At 46.3% G+C, this 19,925-nt stretch overlaps 1 protein-coding gene across 3 annotated transcripts; it reads right to left on the bottom strand.

Annotated features, from left to right (window-relative positions):
- Positions 1–1,462: 1,462 nt before the first annotated feature.
- Positions 1,463–19,879, bottom strand: LOC307091040 (solute carrier family 35 member F5-like). 3 transcript variants are annotated; one of them, XM_079757882.1, is made up of 15 exons: positions 19,739–19,879; positions 18,467–18,611; positions 17,787–17,936; positions 15,488–15,550; positions 15,311–15,398; positions 14,600–14,793; positions 14,057–14,138; positions 13,588–13,675; positions 11,454–11,518; positions 10,984–11,088; positions 10,203–10,362; positions 9,798–9,888; positions 9,195–9,349; positions 6,761–6,887; positions 1,463–3,506 (listed from the first exon to the last, which is right to left on the bottom strand). In XM_079757882.1, the coding sequence occupies exons 1-14, from the start codon at positions 19,744–19,746 to the stop codon at positions 6,800–6,802; spliced, it is 1,482 nt and encodes a 493-aa protein (XP_079614008.1). In that variant the 5' UTR covers positions 19,747–19,879; the 3' UTR covers positions 1,463–3,506; positions 6,761–6,799. The 3 variants fall into 3 exon arrangements, with proteins under 3 accessions (XP_079614008.1, XP_079614010.1, XP_079614009.1); XM_079757884.1 differs by having other exon boundaries at positions 18,467–18,664; positions 19,739–19,859; XM_079757883.1 differs by having other exon boundaries at positions 18,467–18,608; positions 19,739–19,855.
- Between the last annotated feature and the right edge of the window lie 46 nt (positions 19,880–19,925).

The raw sequence follows: 19,925 nt of genomic DNA, 5'->3' as shown, positions 1-19,925 counted from the left end.
ACTTTACAATGAAGTGACCCCAGATTTAGCCCCGCCATTCTGCAGTCTGCTGCTATCTGAGTTCTTTTCACCGTATTCTGTTGAAGATCCAGAGCTTGATCAGATCCACAATGAAAGTGTCTCTATTCCAACGCCTACTGCAGTCAACCCTTAACTTCTAAAACAATGGCATATAGTCTGTTTAAGTGATTAAAACCACAAAAAGACACACATATATGAAAGGGCCAAATGCCAAACGAAGCGGTGCCTTTGAGTATTCCTTCAAAGTAAAATATAAATGAACATAAAAAATACAAAAATGAATGAGAATATTAACAGCCATTTTCACAATGACTAAGTGAAATCACTGAGAATAATTCAATAATAATGAAATGTTTTTCTTTAAACAATATTTCAGTCAATTACTTAAAACAAGTCAAGAGCATCCTTAGCTGTTTTAAAGGTCCCATGGCATAAAAATCTCAGTTGAGCGAGTTCCCCTAGCCTGCCTATGGTCCCCCAGTGGCTTAAACTTGCGTTCGGTGTAAAACGAGCACTAGGTATCCTGCTCGCCTTTGAAAAAATGGAAGCTCAGGCGCGCTGATTTGGAATGTGGCCCCATATGTCGTCATAAGGGGCCAAGTTACCTCCCCTTTCTCTGACTTGCCCGCCCAGAGAATTTGGCCAGCCAATGAGACAATGAGCTACAACCGTGCGAGCGCCACGTGTGTGTGTGTGTGATTACACACACTGTAACGCAAGTGTTATATACTTCTTTGTTATTTTGATAACCGTTTTGCTGTTGGTGTTATGGCGCATTACACGTTGGTTCTTTGACGTGTCTGGTATTTCCACAACGAGACTGTAGTTGGGGTTATCTCCGCCATGGTTGAGAAAGAATTGGGGGATAGGAACTTTGGCTTTGACTCCCCGAAGTACATGAACCACGACATGCTGCCCGCTGCCCGCTGCCGCGAGGCACCACCGCCACCGATGTGGAAGTGGAAGACCCACAGACGTAAAAAAAAAAACGAAAACCCGAAGCAGTCTTTTGTGCTTCGGGTAATATCGTCTGGAGGCGCACACAGCTTTTGGCCATGATAATATATATCATATGATAGAGATATCTATACATAATACGATATTATTTATATATAGAGCTCCAGGACTCCCGTGTGTTCTAGAATATTTACAGAACACGGCCAAAGGCTGTGTGCGCCTCGCCATTGTGATACATCCACTGTAAACAGAGCGCATGGTACCGTGGCTGCAAGCTGCTCCTTGACCCGCCTCGCTCCTCATTTGCATTAAAGCTTCAGACACCGAAACGGCGTGTTGGGAAAGCTCAATGTGCGACTGGCTCATAGTGGCTGTAATTCCGCACCACGGCTGAAGGGGGGGGGGGGGGGGGGGGGGGAGAGAAGAGTGAAGCCGTTCAAAGATATAAAAAAGCATCATTTTTAATATTGTCATTGAAGTATGAAAACAGCTTGTTTTGAAAAGAAAGGTCAGGAGAGTGTCGATTCATAACCGCCACCATCTCAACTTCAGCTTCTGGAAACAGTTACATACATAATGACTAGGGAATAAAAACATGGTAATAACATCCACCATACAGTACCTGAGAAAGTAAAAGTCATGTCAAAATCATACATCGGACCCAATGACTAACATTCAGATTTTCATGTTTCACATTTTCATACGTCAATAAACAGCAATTTGTCATATTTGTTTCTTCATTTTCTGAAACACAGATGTCCCCTTTGATTGATTGAGAACAAAACAATGTGATTGAATGATAACATTGAAAGGCAGTTGGATATCTTCTTTTGAATCCACACTGGTGGAACAGAGCACTCTTACTACAGACTTTACACTAGCCACATCCTCCTGCCTGACACCGCTCATAAAAGCCACGAGTGTAATGAAAACAACCCATAAACATGTGAGACGTTTTAACAGCGATAGTGGCAAAACAATGATCAATTAGTTGAATTGTTTCCCAGGTGACTTGATAAGACATTTAGGCTAATCAAAGAAAGTACAAATAAATGATTATATGAAAATGAATAAAATACATATAATCAATAATATATATTTAAAAGAACAACCACCACAATAAGTCGATATAGCAACCGTTTTTTAAAAAAATCTCAGACGCAGCCTAGGAAATATGGCCACCATAAGAAAATCAATTCTTTATTCTCTGATCATGAAATGTGCCCAATTTTTGCACAAAATACATGAAATATCAACCGTAATAGAAAACCAACAGAGCACATAACATTAGTGGTCATCAGACATTCAGAAACTAGACACATACTTCTCTCAAGTACTTTCTCTTACTTTTGAACTGATAAATAAACATTTTATGAAGGCTGCATACGTTAAACCATATGATGAGTCCGCCATCACAGCTTTTCTCCATCCCAGCTCGGTCAGACTGGTGTAGAACAGCACACACGAGGACATTTAGAGTATTATGTATTACAGATCTAGTGTCTTTCCCAAAACAAAGGTCTGCATTTTGTATAACATGTTGTGTATTTTAGCTGGCCATAAAACCAAAGTGAGACCCAAGTATTTTCCAGAACAATCCAAGCCTTACCCCAGATTTAAAAAACAAAACCAAACAGATATTAGAATGTTGTCTTCAGACTGACACACTTTTAACCTCGCCAACTGGGAACCTATCACATGAATCTTCTTCAACATAAACAGACAGTGAACAGGACCCAGCAAGACATCAGTGTAGAAAACCTAAAAGGTAGAAAAATTATCAGCATCTAAAAAAAGTGCACTTTGAAGTTACCTAGAGAAGAAAGGAAAGACCATATTTGGAACGAGTAAAAATGCAAGCCTTTAATGTCAAAATATGACATTAAATGTTACAATAGAGGAAGAGACTGAGGCCACAAGAACAGCCTGCTGTTTCTCTCTGGTGATTTAATAGATTGAGCAATAGCTGTTAGTTGTAGAGTAAGCCTCTTGCTTAATTTACAGGCAGATGGCTCAAATGACGCCAAATGACGTGTTCTTACATTAGTGTTCTTCATCTGCCACTACCTTGGCAATAATAAAGTTTGGGGAAAAGATTTTCTTCCATTTCCTCTAAGTTTTTGTCCAACTGACATGAGAATTAAAGAAAAAGACTGACAGGTTCCATGGGCATATGAGCCACTTAAAAAAGCCAGCCCTCTGCACCAATCGGAGCACTCCGACCCCGGGATGCGAGACCGGATCATCAGCTGGGGTCCTAGAGGGAAGGTGGACCTGTAGTGTCATCCTCCCTGGGAACCTGTCCTGAGACATGTGGTCACATGACTGCTAATGGAATCCAGGACCGGGGCTTTGATGAAGTCCTTCAAACACAGGAAGCCACGAGCAGCCAGAGTACGAGTCCGTCGTATAAAAATAAATGGAGGCATCCCAACACTGTAGAAAATAAATAAAGGCACTACGGTTCTTCAATGTCTGTGGTTCAGAACTCCCAGATTGTCCTCGTATCAAGCTCCCAGTTCACCCACCTGAGGAGAGACAACCAGCCATACAAAACCAGTCGCACAAAACCAGCCACACACAAAGCAGGATAAGGAAAAAGGATTAAAGAACACCAAAACAAACGAGCCAACGTAAACACAAGTGCAAAGGATATCCCCACAATCCTTACAAACTCCATTTGAAGCAGATCAACTCATAACTCTCCCTCCCAGAGGGGAAGAGCCTCCTCTCCCCCTTCCCGCTCCGCCGCGCGTCAGGAAGTGGGATTAGACCGATTAAACAAACACACACACAGTGACACACACAGTGACACACAGGGTGACTTCATCCCCGGCCCCAGGATCACCTCCACGTATCGCGTGTGAAGCCTTTATGTGGGCCGGTCCTGTGTCTCCGAGTCCCGGGCCCGGAGACACAGGACAGATGCGTGTCTTTAGGCCAGAGACTGTGGTTCACCCCTCTAGAGACATCGGGTTGAGGTCCACCCCCAAACAGAGGGGGTTTGAGGCAGGGGGGTCCTTCTCAATACAATGCCCCTAGACTGGGGTTTGAACGGACAATGTCGGACGGATCTCGGGGTCACGATTATTCTGATTTCCTATTATCCTGCCACTACTAAGTAGGACTGATTGGTCGGTTGTATCTAAAGAAAGGCACCCTTTGTAAGATCAAGATTTTGTTCTAACTGGAATGGTCCACCTCATGAGACTAGCATACTGATGGTATTTCTCTAAAAGAAAGGTCATCTTTGTGAGGTTGTGACACATTTCAGCTGTAGTGTGCACCCCCTACAGTCCTGCCCCCCTCCCCAATAGAGACCCCCTCGACCTCATTGTAACCACATGCCCTGCTCCTCGTGACTCATAGTGGTCCTGATGAAGGGGTTGCTAGGGCTGTGATGGTTACCGCGGTGACGTGGCCCTAATCCCTGTTCTTAGACTCATTTTTGAAGAAGTGATATTATATTTGACCCTAATGAACAAAACAAATCATTGTTGACTTCTCATCCATTGATTGGAGAGGGAGTAGGCGCCGGTGAAGAAAGCAGACCAGCTCAGCAAAGACCCCCAGCACTGACTCTGGTCCCGAGGATCATTGGTGCCCACATGGACATAGTGGGACAAAGTGACCTTTGATTCCCTTTGATTCATCCAATCAACAGTTTGGAAACGGCAGCCAAATGATGATTGGCTGTGAAGCCTGCCGGGGCCTGGGCACTCCACATTACAAACTAAAACTATGATGACTGCTAAGCCTCATTACAGCCAGCTGATGGTATCAGCGGCAATAGCACTCGGTTCGATTAGCGCAGAGCAGGCTTAAAGGCCATGGGCTATCTGACGCTCCCAGGGACACCGGATCACCACCGCTCCTCGGAACGATACAATGTGGGCGTGTCTGCGGACGACAACATCAGGTGGGTCGTAGCGACCGTCTGAGGATGTAGCGGACTCCGTTTCTGACCAGGGGATGGTTCTGCCTTATTGACTCTCGCTGGAGTACACAGGAGAACAGCCAGCTCGTTGGCTGATCGGTGGGAGAGCAGGATCAAGTGGGGAGGGTCGAGATGACGAACCACAGGCCGGGACGGAGGGAACGGGGGTGTGGATAGGGCGACATGAGTGTTCGAGTGAGTGAGGACAGGTCTGTCGGGTCCGTCAAGCCAGGCTTACCAGGGGATGATAACACCCAGGTACAATGCACCTCCTTATCACGCCCGGACCGCATCAAACACGTGTAGGGATGTCAACAGTTAACCGTTAATCGGCTAACCGCCCAGAATACTTTTGACCGGTTACGCATGACGGTCATTCGGTTAATCTGCATGTACACAGCCTCCCTAGCTAGCGGTCTGAGGTAAACAATGAAGCGCGCTATACGAAGCTAAGTGCGGGACCATTTCCCACAGAATGCTACTCTTCAGTTCAGTAGTAGTTCTAGCACTATGCTGTACCACATTGAGAACAGTTTAGTAGTAGTACTGGCACTATGCTGTACCACATTGAGAACAGTTTAGTAGTAGTACTGGCACTATGCTGTACCACACTGAGAACAGTTTAGTAGTAGTACTAGCACTATGCTGTATCACACTGAGAACAGTTTAGTAGTAGTACTAGCACTATGCTGTACCACATTGAGAACAGTTTAGTAGTAGTACTAGCACTATGCTGTACCACATTGAGAACAGATCAGTAGTAGTACTAGCACTATGCTGTACCACATTGAGAACAGTTTAGTAGTAGTACTAGCACTATGCTGTACCACACTGAGAACAGTTCAGTAGTAGTACTAGCACTATGCTGTACCACACTGAGAACAGTTCAGTAGTAGTACTAGCACTATGCTGTACCACATTGAGAACAGATCAGTAGTAGTACTAGCACTATGCTGTACCACACTGAGAACAGTTTAGTAGTAGTACTAGCACTATGCTGTACCCGGCAACGTAATGCGGCCCCAAAGCTCATTTAGTCATTAGAGCGCCGAACTAAAAGGAAAGCGCCACTTTCTTGTATTTCAAGTAATATTTCAAATGAAATAACTGAAGGAAAAAATGAAGGCCACAGATTCATTAGCAGGACAAGAGAAGTGTGTTGACAATGAGCTTCACCTGTTGAACAGGCTGGATGGGGGAGCAGTGAGCACACTGCTCCCACTGGTTTAAAATATCTAAATAGCAAAGCATGATCCTAAAAGCTGTCTATTCCTTCCAAATATGGTCTTTGGTCTCGGGTAGGTGGGAAACTGGAGTTTCCCTTTAGAAATGGCAGAAAATGGACCCCAACCCTGACAACATGGGGTACTACAGTAACTCGTTTGGGGCATACCACAGTGAGTAACGGTACTTTAGTTTAAAAGGGGGCATTAACTGAACGTAGTGGAAGCATCACCGCGGTGATGTTTTGTTTCTCAGCAGCGTTCTCATTCATTAGTCTCTCTCCAGGTGAACTACAGCCCCTGAGGTTTGTTATTCTGTGTTTTGATGAGGCTTCAGGACAGCGAAGGCCCCCCCGGTCTCTGTGGCCGTTAGACAGTCACAGACTGCTTCCCACCGCTGCTCCTTCCAGCACCCTGGGTTCGACGGTATCTTGTGATTCTTGTGCATGTGGTCACCAGTCGTTAAGCAGACCTTGGTCGCAGAACTTTGATCTGAACGGGCGTACGTTAAGGCCATAAGGGAGGCTTTGGCCAACAAAAGTCTGGTTGTACTGAAAACAGTTTTGATCTCCCTTTTCGACCCTCTCTTCCACACACTCAGCAGTACAAAATGAAAACCTACCGATAGTGAGTTCAGGTCACTTGTCGACGTTCTGATTGGTCAGGAGAAGCCGTCGCTGTCCTCGTGGTCGTGGCCGACAGTGTGCAGTGGGATGAGGCTCTCGCACTGCTCACTGTCTCCAGGTAACCTGAGAAAGGGTTATCGTCACGCACGCCGTCTTGACAACAATCGTTACGGTAATCATCCGTTTCTGGGAAGGTAGCATACGTCCACAGAGAGTGTGCAGAGCTGCCTCTCAGAGGGCGGGCAGTCAAGCAAGACGTCTGATAACAGGACCAAATAATGAAGGCCATAAGCCTTAAATGAAATCTATTGTCCTTGCTACAATGTCAATTGAGGACATTGGTGTGTGTGTGTGTGTGTGTGTGTGTGTGTGTGTGTGTGTGTGTGTGTGTGTGTGTGTGTGCGTGCGTGCGTGCGTCGATCCATTGCAAGAGTAAATGATGAAGTGAACCTTAAATTCTTAACAGATCTTTTACAATTCAAAGTGTCGTTATGCTGGCTATGCACACCTTAAAAACAAACAGCCGTTCCTCTACCACATTCAGTCGATAATGAACTAATCATGCCGACCTAATGTGAACGGTAATGCATCATTTGCATGTCTTCTATATGCGCTGTGGCCCGCGGTGTCAATGCCTCGGCCCGCAGTACCAGGCAGTAGAAAGCAGAGCTGCACAAACCTTCAGACGCTGTTAGCCATTGGCCTCCCGCAATGTTTAGAACTTCTTCCACTGGGTTTTTTGATTGTCGGTGCCGTTAAAGTAGCATTAATAATTGTTTACTACTTTAACGCCACCGACAATCCAAAACGTATTCTTCAGAGGTCTATTGGTCGAACGCTTTGCGTTCGACCAATCGCGTTCGACCAATCGCTTTGCGTTCGACCAATCGCAACAGAGTGGGCGTGCTGACCAATCAGAGCAGACTGGACCAGTGAGGGGAGGGGGAGCTGGGGGGGGGGGGCCAAAGCAACGTGATCAAAATGTGTATTGAAAGACGCTGAAATCGGTTTTGCATAAATGAACAGTGTGAGAATAATAAGGGGTATTTCTAACATACACACATATAACTCTATTCTAGTAGTACCCCAAATGTAATAAAAAAGCACAAATATGGGCTCTTTAAGAAGACGTAGCACCACTGATATGGCGCTGGCGTTACCGCTCTGATGGCGGTGGTTAAGATGTCGGATCATTACCATATCCAGCGGTTAACATGATCGCAATATTCAGATATCCACAATTACGATGTTGGACGGCGCGATGTCCAACAGGAAAGGTGTTTAAAAGGTGTGGTGAGCAGAAATGACCTCTAGTGGTCATAACATCTCCTAACATCTCCCCTGCCAACAGCAGGAGGGGTTACACTGGCCTGTACTGGCCTATGAGTGGCCGGACGGTACTTCTTAAATGATCAGCTTTGACACATTACTTGATGGATTTACAAATTTAATTTAGCTATTTAGTCTGTAAATGTAAAACGGTAGGTTGTATCTCACAAGTAGGATAGCGATTAGGTCCACCGGGGGCGTGGTGTGCGAGGGGTGTGTGGATGTACAGAGCTCATTTTGGCCGTGGTGTTTATGGCAGAATCAGAGGGGGGTTAAGCTTCTCTGACTAATAAGAACGCATGGCGTGCGGCCCAATTCCCATCGCTCCTTATGAAGCCCATACAGAACGGGGCTACAAATGAAGTCTGCAGTGAGTGGGCTCCACCGCCCTCCTTCCAAAAACACTTAGCACAGAACAAATATTTTTATATCTCATAGTGCTCGAAATCAAGCTGAACCAGGGGCTTCGCCTACAGTTTACTTGAAACTATTGAATAAAAAACGTATTTTCTGGCGTATGGCGGTACAACATGGCAGCCTCTGTGGAAGAGGACCCGCTACCTACGTAGATAAAAAGGGCTCTTTCTTAGAATACGAAAACACACCTATTCTTATTTTAATGGGATTATACACTAATTAAAACAACCTAATGAATATTATATCCCATTTCTGTCAAGTCTGTTACACTAGATGTTACTAGATTCTACATGATGCAGCTATAACGGTTACGATGTTGTCTAGCGGTTGTGATGTGTAGCTGTTGTGATGTGTAGCGGTTGTGAGGTCTAGCGGTTGTGAGGTCTAGCGGTTGTGAGGTCTAGCGGTTGTGAGGTCTAGCGGTTGTGTCGGTAGCGGTTGTGAGGTCTAGCGGTTGTGAGGTCTAGCGGTTGTGAGGTCTAGCGGTTGTGAGGTCTAGCGGTTGTGTCGGTAGCGGTTGTGAGGTCTAGCGGTTGTGAGGTCTAGCGGTTGTGTCGGTAGCGGTTGTGAGGTCTAGCGGTTGTGAGGTCTAGCGGTTGTGAGGTCTAGCGGTTGTGAGGTCTAGCGGTTGTGAGGTCTAGCGGTTGTGTCGGTAGCGGTTGTGAGGTCTAGCGGTTTCCATACCTGTGGATCCGGGGCTTGCGGCAGATGAAGGCAAACAGCCTCCTCAGACCCACCATGACGGGGTCCCAGTTGTTGTAGTGGCACAGCAGGGTGGCGATGAAGAAGGAGAGGAACACGGGGACGGCCCCCATGAAGAACAGCCAGGAGAACCGGACCTGTCGGGGCAGGGGGAGGAACGGGAGGACCGGGAGGTGGGGAGCGTTTAGAAGAGCCTTGTATCCAACGTTACTCACAGTGGGGACATTGGAGAGACTGGGTTAGGGTTTGAACCCTGAACCTTCTGGCTGGGAGTCGACCCCTGGAACATGGAGAGGTTTTCCTCTCTCCAAGAACCTCCCTGAACGATGTGGGGATCCCCTAAACTGCTCTAATAGTTTGCCTTTACTTTTCTCTGGTGAGAGGTTTCCCCATGAGAGACGGTTATGCATCTAAAGTGTTTGCTGTATTTACCTAAGAGCCCCAGAACCCCTTGGATTCAGACTCACAGATAATTCTGCCTGGCTTGAGCGTCTTCAATGACCCAGGACCCGATGAACAAAATCGAACTCAACCCGGGTGTTATCTGTCAGCATTGAGATGTACAGCGGTGTAGAAGAAGATCACCTTCTGCAAGCAGATGTCGGCCAGGATAGACAGCGGGATGGTGAGGCTCAGAGCCAGGGTCCCCACTAGTGATGAGGTGAGGAAACAGCCCCTGATTGGACCAACAGCATAGCGTCAATCACCAATAAGGGAATCCAGAATATAGCATGAATAGAATAGTTACTTTCACCATCGGCCAATATTAATATATACCTTAAAATCTGCTGGGCAATCCTTAAATCTTATGTTTGAGAATAAAAATGTGATCCTAAATATGGAAATGTGTTGGAAGGTAAGCACTAAATATTGTATGAATATTCATCACAAGGAATGTTCATTTTGAGGCTAATACCATGGCAGAAAACAGGCATAGCAAAACAGCCCCAGAGCTGAGGCTGTGTGTGACCATGTGGCCCCTTCTCGTACCACAGCCAGAGGAACTCCGACAGGACGGTCCCGATGAGGCCGTTGATCAGGATGTAGGTCCACACCAGCTGGCTGGGCAGCTCGAAGGACTCATAGCCCGTGTAGTGCAGCAGCAGGAAGCCAGGCCACAGCAGCAGCAGGTTGAACAGACCCACGAACCCTGGGGAACGATGGCTCATTAGGGTTACAACACAAAACCAACAACACAACGTAACACAAACTGGTGACACGCAACCTATGGCGGGCGCAGTGCAAAAAGACTAATCAAATGCATCGAAACGGGTGCTTGTAGTGTGGGACATACAGACCTACAGACCCTGTTAGAAAAAATAGATAGGGGCTTTTAATGTTTAGCATTGAGGAAGTCGGGTCAACAGTCCTACAAACCGTATTAGAGATAATATATTGGGGCTTTTATTGTGTAGCACGGAGGAACTTGGGCCAACAGACCTACAAACCGTATTAGAGATAATATATTGGGGCTTTTATTGTGTAGCATGGAGGAAGTTGGGCCAACAGACCTACAAACCGTATTAGAGATAATATATTGGGGCTTTTATTGTGTAGCATGGAGGAACTTGGGCCAACAGACCAACAAACCCTGGACGAGACCAACTAAATCAATACAGGGGGGCTTTTAATGTGGGGATGTTGTAATGTTAGCATGTCCACCCTGGCCTTAAACCAGTGACAGAACAGGGTTCTGCCCTGTTACATAGCAGCAACCTGCTTCGGTCCCCTGCTTAGCAGCAGGGATCACCGGCTGGATGAACCGACCTACCGAAGAACATGGGGATGTCCAGCTTGTCCTCTCGGTCCACCCTCCTCTTAATCATCACAATGTACACCGCGTAGAGGGCGGCCCCAGCCAGCGACCACAGAGACCCTGCAGAGAGCGCAGACACACTGCTGTTAACACAAATGGTGTGCACAGCCAGCATAAACACACATTGGATGGAAAAAGATGCGTTAAGAATTAAACTTCCAATTATCGATTGCAAGTTTACCATGGCAATCGACACACACACACACACACACACACACACACACACACACACACACACACACACACACAAACCCCTGGCTGGACAAAAGCCAATGGATGAAAGAACACAACACTAGATGTGAAGATGAGAGGCTAACAGGGCTTTTCTAGTGATTGTTTCCCTGGAGGCCCTGGTGCAGGCGTAGAGAACATTTTTAGGTTCACGATTCTGAACCTATGCGGTCGGGTATTGTCTCCATGGTTACCTATGATGCCGTTCCCGTCGGGGATGTCCATGCTGGAGAGGCTGACCAGGGCCACTCCCCCCATGCTAGACAGAGAGGGATGTTCACCACACCATTACTGAAGACTCAACCAACTTAAAGAAACATAGAAAAGACAACTTGACTTTAAAAAGATTCAATCTTTGATTGACAATTTGTTTTAGCCAAATTTTCTATACACTTTATTTTCTTGGTTCATAGGACATAACGGAACCTAGAAAATATATAAATAATGCTATTTTTACCCCCATTCACAGACAGATAGTAACGAAGCCAGTTGAAGCGGGTACGTAAAACCTGAATCCCTGAATCCTCATGTCACTATAGAGTAGAACCTGAATCCTCATGTCACAATAGAGTAGAACCTGAATCCTCATGTCATTATAGAGTAGAACCTGAATCCTCATGTCATTATAGAGTACAACCTGAATCCTCATGTCATTATAGAGTACAACCTGAATCCTCATGTCACTATAGAGTACAACCTGAATCCTCATGTCATTATAGAGTACAACCTGTATCCTCATGTCATTATAGAGTAGAACCTGAATCCTCATGTCATCATAGAGTAGAACCTGAATCCTCATGTCATTATAGAGTAGAACCTGAATCCTCATGTCATTATAGAGTAGAACCTGAATTCTCATGTCATTATAGAGTAGAACCTGAATCCTCATGTCATTATAGAGTAGAACCTGAATCCTCATGTCATTATAGAGTAGAACCTGAATCCTCATGTCATTATAGAGTAGAACCTGAATCCTCATGTCATTATAGAGTAGAACCTGAATCCTCATGTCATTATAGAGTAGAACCTGAATCCTCATGTCATTATAGAGTAGAACCTGAATCCTCATGTCACTATAGAGTAGAACCTGAATCCTCATGTCATTATAGAGTACAACCTGAATCCTCATGTCATTATAGAGTAGAACCTGAATCCTCATGTCATTATAGAGTAGAACCTGAATCCTCATGTCACTATAGAGTAGAACCTGAATCCTCATGTCATTATAGAGTACAACCTGAATCCTCGTGTCATTATAGAGTAGAACCTGAATCCTCATGTCATCATAGAGTAGAACCTGAATCCTCATGTCATTATAGAGTAGAACCTGAATCCTCATGTCATTATAGAGTAGAACCTGAATTCTCATGTCATTATAGAGTAGAACCTGAATCCTCATGTCACTATAGAGTAGAACCTGAATCCTCATGTCATTATAGAGTACAACCTGAATCCTCATGTCATTATAGAGTAGAACCTGAATCCTCATGTCATCATAGAGTAGAACCTGAATCCTCATGTCATCATAGAGTAGAACCTGAATCCTCATGTCATCATAGAGTAGAACCTGAATTCTCATGTCATTATAGAGTAGAACCTGAATCCTCATGTCATTATAGAGTAGAACCTGAATCCTCATGTCATTATAGAGTAGAACCTGAATCCTCATGTCATTATAGAGTAGAACCTGAATCCTCATGTCATTATAGAGTAGAACCTGAATCCTCATGTCATTATAGAGTAGAACCTGAATCCTCATGTCATTATAGAGTAGAACCTGAATTCTCATGTCATTATAGAGTAGAACCTGAATCCTCATGTCACTATAGAGTAGAACCTGAATCCTCATGTCATTATAGAGTACAACCTGAATCCTCATGTCATTATAGAGTAGAACCTGAATCCTCATGTCATTATAGAGTAGAACCTGAATCCTCATGTCACTATAGAGTAGAACCTGAATCCTCATGTCATTATAGAGTACAACCTGAATCCTCATGTCATTATAGAGTAGAACCTGAATCCTCATGTCATCATAGAGTAGAACCTGAATCCTCATGTCATTATAGAGTAGAACCTGAATCCTCATGTCATTATAGAGTAGAACCTGAATTCTCATGTCATTATAGAGTAGAACCTGAATCCTCATGTCATTATAGAGTAGAACCTGAATCCTCATGTCATTATAGAGTAGAACCTGAATCCTCATGTCATTATAGAGTAGAACCTGAATCCTCATGTCATTATAGAGTAGAACCTGAATCCTCATGTCATTATAGAGTACAACCTGAATTCTCATGTCATTATAGAGTACGTAAAGGCTGGTACCTCAGGGCTACGGCTAACAGTTTGGACAGGGTGAAGCGGTCGCTGCTGTTACTCGGGAAAATTGCGGCCAGGATCAGCGTAAACAGACCTGGAGGAGAGCAGCAGTATTTAGGACAGGAGATACAAGCTCTTAATTTACAGCTCAGAGGTAGAGGGTATCTCTGAATTACGTTGAGGTTGTCCACATACACACCGTACCTGAGGAAGGGTAAATGAGTTTTGCCAATATGCAGACAGAGTTGGCATATTTCATACTTTTTAGTCGACAGTTCCGGTTCTGTGTGATCCTTTTTAATCCCAAAAAATGTATCCCGTTATACTTGCCTTGTGTCTACCATATCCATATCTTCACAAGCATTACATGAAACGCATGAAAGAAACCGCAGTTTTCCCATTCCGTTAAATATATGCTCAGCTAGTTCTTCCTCCTTTGTGGCCTAGGGGTTGGAAGGTCCACGGGCAGACTGACCTGAGGTGGAGGACAGGATGTTCACGATGGCCACCTGGGTGTCTGACAGCGCCTCCTGGTAGGACAGGTTAGCCAGGAACCACTGATGCAGAACACAGACAGGAATGAGCACAGCGTCTGCACACCGCTCACTGGCTCCAAATACACATTTCTGAAGGCTATGCCAATGCTGAAAACCAATCTGTGTTACTATTTGACTCACATTTCCCAGACAAATTAAACGAAAAATCCCTCAAAGTATACTGCGATGACCATTTAGAGCGCCCCTTATGAACAATCCTCTGGAATACTATTTTCTGTCCTATAGTGTCTGTGCTGCAATGCATCCAGATTCTCTTTCAGATCCACCTGAATTTTCTGAATTGTTTATAATAAACAAAAGTTTTTTGACCCACTTCCCAGATCTAAGAAAAGTCCTCTCAGAAAAAGCTAAAGAGAAAAAGAACAAACCACTGACTATAGAAAATGAAACTCTGTTCATCCTAGCCCCTGAAAGCAGACTCCAGTCCAGCCCTATCAGAGCGTCCATGGCCCGGCCCCTACCACGAAGCAGAAGAAGAAGCTGATCTTGGCCACGTCGGGGACCGTCAGCTTGCCCACCGCGCGGAGCATATTCTCGTGGTCCTTGGCGGCGGGGTAGGACATTCGGGACAGCTTGGCCTCCAGGGCTTGGGTAGAGGGCAGCTGACGGACCTCCATGACGTTACTGAAGCGCACCCGCTGCTTTCTAGTGGCCGCTGGAAGGGAGGATCAAGCCATTCAGTGTCCATCGTTCGTCAGGGGAGAGACCTTGTTTTCACACACAGTTGAATAGGACTCATGGATATTATATATATAGCCCCTTTTTACCCAAATCTGCTGTGTTTCACAAATGTTATGCTTGTTACACAAATATCACAGTAGACAAACATTGTTCCTGGCTCTTCAATGTACAATGTATTCTCCAAAATGTAGAAACTGGGTTAGGAAGATATATATTGCTTCACCTTATACATTTGCATTACATTTAGGGGATTTTGCAGACACTTTTATCCAAAGCGACGGTTCATACACATTCACACCGACGACGGAGTCAACCCCGCAGGGCGACAGCCAGCCTGTCAGGAGCTGTCAGGGTGAGGCGTCTCGCTTAGCGACACCTCGACACTCCGCTAGGAGGAGCCGGGGATCGAACTAGCAATCTCCGGCTACCAGCCAACCCGCTCTACCTCCTGGGCTGAGCCGACCCTACGTATGACTAAATCAGGTACTCACCAGACTGATCCAGACCGTTAGAGGAGGCTGCGGTGGACGACTCCAGGGGCATCTCCTGGAACCTCACTGGAACGTAGAGCGGCTCGCTCTAAACAAAAGAGAAGTGTGAGAGGAAGAGGTCTAGGGTGAGGCGGCGGTCTGAACACTGAAGGGGTGGTCCATGTCTGACTGGCTCACCAGGGAGTGGGTCATGGTGCTGTCAGCGGTGCACGCCGCAAAGTATGCCTCGGCATCGGCAAACTGTGGACACACAAACATTGAGCAATGTCAGCTTCTCGTGTGGGAGGAAGGTGAACTGAGGACACTTCTAATACACTAATAATCCTGCATTGTCCCAACATGACACTTCAAAGCACTGACAGACTAATTAACCTTCCTTCCAAGAAGCAAATCTGACGTTTATTTCTGGACCACTACAGCATCATCTTCACCTCTTTTAATTTCATTGTCTTTATGTTGTTAACATTGAGCACCACTCCACAACCCCACTCCGGGCCTTTTGGTTCCTCCTGCACATCTATTAAAATGATCCACCTCACCTCCCAATCTCATTGGATGTATCCCTTCCCAATGCTGCCACGTATCGCATCCGTCTTTGAATATCAAGTATGATAATAGCAAATGAAGAACATTAAAACCTTTCGTTTGCCCTGTGTGGCTTTTCCTTTTACTCCGCGCAGTGCAGCAGCTCTCCCTTGTGGCGAGTGGTGTGCCATGACTACTCACGAAGGCAGTGTGAGGTCGCTGCAGTGCAGCAGCTCTCCCTTGTGGCGAGTGGTGTGCCATGACTACTCACGAAGGCAGTGTGAGGTCGCTGCAGTGCAGCAGCTCTCCCTTGTGGCGAGTGGTGTGCCATGACTACTCACGAAGGCAGTGTGAGGTCGCTGCAGTGCAGCAGCTCTCCCTTGTGGCGAGTGGTGTGCCATGACTACTCACGAAGGCAGTGTGAGGTCGCTGCAGTGCAGCAGCTCTCCCTTGTGGCGAGTGGTGTGCCATGACTACTCACGAAGGCAGTGTGAGGTCGCTGCAGTGCAGCAGCTCTCCCTTGTGGCGAGTGGTGTGCCATGACTACTCACGAAGGCAGTGTGAGGTCGCTGCAGTGCAGCAGCTCTCCCTTGTGGCGAGTGGTGTGCCATGACTACTCACGAAGGCAGTGTGAGGTCGCTGCAGTGCAGCAGCTCTCCCTTGTGGCGAGTGGTGTGCCATGACTACTCACGAAGGCAGTGTGAGGTCGCTGCAGTGCAGCAGCTCTCCCTTGTGGCGAGTGGTGTGCCATGACTACTCACGAAGGCAGTGTGAGGTCGCTGCAGTGCAGCAGCTCTCCCTTGTGGCGAGTGGTGTGCCATGACTACTCACGAAGGCAGTGTGAGGTCGCTGCAGTGCAGCAGCTCTCCCTTGTGGCGAGTGGTGTGCCATGACTACTCACGAAGGCAGTGTGAGGTCGCTGCAGTGCAGCAGCTCTCCCTTGTGGCGAGTGGTGTGCCATGACTACTCACGAAGGCAGTGTGAGGTCGCTGCAGTGCAGCAGCTCTCCCTTGTGGCGAGTGGTGTGCCATGACTACTCACGAAGGCAGTGTGAGGTCGCTGCAGTGCAGCAGCTCTCCCTTGTGGCGAGTGGTGTGCCATGACTACTCACGAAGGCAGTGTGAGGTCGCTGCAGTGCAGCAGCTCTCCCTTGTGGCGAGTGGTGTGCCATGACTACTCACGAAGGCAGTGTGAGGTCGCTGCAGTGCAGCAGCTCTCCCTTGTGGCGAGTGGTGTGCCATGACTACTCACGAAGGCAGTGTGAGGTCGCTGCAGTGCAGCAGCTCTCCCTTGTGGCGAGTGGTGTGCCATGACTACTCACGAAGGCAGTGTGAGGTCGCTGCAGTGCAGCAGCTCTCCCTTGTGGCGAGTGGTGTGCCATGACTACTCACGAAGGCAGTGTGAGGTCGCTGCAGTGCAGCAGCTCTCCCTTGTGGCGAGTGGTGTGCCATGACTACTCACGAAGGCAGTGTGAGGTCGCTGCAGTGCAGCAGCTCTCCCTTGTGGCGAGTGGTGTGCCATGACTACTCACGAAGGCAGTGTGAGGTCGCTGCAGTGCAGCAGCTCTCCCTTGTGGCGAGTGGTGTGCCATGACTACTCACGAAGGCAGTGTGAGGTCGCTGCAGTGCAGCAGCTCTCCCTTGTGGCGAGTGGTGTGCCATGACTACTCACGAAGGCAGTGTGAGGTCGCTGCAGTGCAGCAGCTCTCCCTTGTGGCGAGTGGTGTGCCATGACTACTCACGAAGGCAGTGTGAGGTCGCTGCAGTGCAGCAGCTCTCCCTTGTGGCGAGTGGTGTGCCATGACTACTCACGAAGGCAGTGTGAGGTCGCTGCAGTGCAGCAGCTCTCCCTTGTGGCGAGTGGTGTGCCATGACTACTCACGAAGGCAGTGTGAGGTCGCTGCAGTGCAGCAGCTCTCCCTTGTGGCGAGTGGTGTGCCATGACTACTCACGAAGGCAGTGTGAGGTCGCTGCAGTGAGCTGGTGCACTGCTGCCGCCATGGCCTCCACAGCAGGAAGCCCAGCAGGTAGAGCACGAACATGGACGTCTTGGTGAACGTGCTGAAGAAGGGCTTGTTGTACTCCTGCCGCCTGAAGATATACTGAGAGCAGGAGAGAATAGAACAGCTGTCACCAGGTAGCCAGCAACCTTTAAGTCATACCCACTGTTTCTCTGAAGAAGCTCGGTAGATGCGGCAAGTCTGTCTTCCCATTTACATTTACATTCAGGGCATTTAGCATACTCTTATATAAGGCGACTTAATAAGTGTATTTGTCAGAAGAAAAAGAAACAACAATATATATCGCTGTCGGTACAGTAAAGATGGTCATATAAACAAGTGCCAAGCACTTACAATGGCTAGGTTAACCCTTTCCCCGTATACAACCAAGATAGCTAGGATTAGAAGCTACACAATGCTAATTACTATTTTTAAGCGCACAAGTGTGATAAAGAGTCCCATGATCGTACAATTAATGATTTTGTATCTGATTATTTTGCTGAGGCTGGCAATAAGTGCCTTGGATTCCTAAATTGACAATTAACATGTGATTTGCACCAGGGGGATCTGGAACTTTTGGTAATGGGAGTGTGGGTTTGGGAGTGTGGGTATGGGAGTGTGTTGGGCCTTACTGAGGTCAGCTCGGAGGAGGCCACCCAGATGACATCCACCAACAGGAGGATGGCCACTCCCAGGGCCATCCGTCTTCGCTGGGCTGCCGAGGCGCTCTGAGAGCCCATCCGGTTCATGATGAACACCCACACCATCTGGACCCTGCTACACCCACGCACAATCACACACACAAACACACAATCACACACACAAACACACTAACGTATGAAATGCATGCTCACATTAACAGGCTGGCAACTTTCAGACACATATAATAGCTTCAGGTGTGATTGTCTGTGGGAGTATTGAGTAAACAAAGCAACAATATGACAAATATAAAGTTCAATAAACTGTTTTATTAATAAAAAGTGAACATTTATATTCTAGAACATGAATAACAGCATCACACCTATAATTACAGTGCCATGTCAAAGAAAACTAATCAAATGAATATCAAGGTATGTTTTTTTTGCCATTGTCTGCTTATGTATAAAGCATGCATCTATCCAACCCCACACACAGGAAGAAGGTTTATGTTCTCAAAGTTATGTTTAATCCAGCAACATGGAAAAGCATGTTTAAGTAGTACAATACCCAAGTTTTTTAGAGGAGCATGATCATTATTATTATTATCATGATATTATTATGACAGTACCTGGCAACCAGTTAGAGAGGATTCTTTTTGGGGATATCTGTCAGGCCTCACAGAGGACCGGAGAAGGATACAAGAGTACATATTCGTTCATCAATCCCTCCCCTCATCTGGCTACATGCTGACATGTAAACCAGAAGCCACCTATGTACAGTATTCTGCTGGTCTCTGCAGTGATTGTGTGTTGCAAAAACGCACACATGAAAGAGGTTCTAAATGGTAATGTTAAAAGATATGTATATCATGTGAAAATTACTTCTGGTCATTTTTGTAACTCTCATTGGAAATCCTGCAGCAGTCCAAAGTATGCATAAATGGTAAAGAGTCACCTGTAATGACACAGTGATAGTAAAACAGCACCAATAACTCCAGCACCAGTGAACTGTTGTCATGTTTAATTCAAGCAGAGGCTAACACAGACACACACACTGTATAGTTATGTCACTGCCTGTCTGATTCAACTGTGATGCTGAAAGTACGTTGTGTTAATACAATTTGGGCAAGGAAACGCACTAAACTAAATGCATGTGGCCAACCAGCTCAAAACAATGTTTAAACAGCATAACGCTGCGTGTGTTTCTACTGGACGATAGCTACATGCTAATGGCCAACATCGATCCGTGATCAAGTAGAAATTTACCTGAGCATCTGTAGATAGATCCTATCGTATGCTTCGTTTTCTATCTTCTGGATTTATTTACCCATTGATTAATCTAGCCGCAATTATTGCAACGGAATTGTCGCCCATCGACTGATAGTAAACATTAGCACATCAATCAGGTGACATCACTTAACTGAAACACGGCATTCTGGGATATGTAGTTATC

Source organism: Pollachius pollachius (genome assembly GCF_949987615.1).
Source record: "Pollachius pollachius genome assembly, chromosome: 20".
Classification (NCBI taxonomy): domain Eukaryota; kingdom Metazoa; phylum Chordata; class Actinopteri; order Gadiformes; family Gadidae; genus Pollachius; species Pollachius pollachius.
Note: the sequence above shows the minus strand (reverse complement) of the source record. Positions and strands in the feature narration are given on the sequence as shown.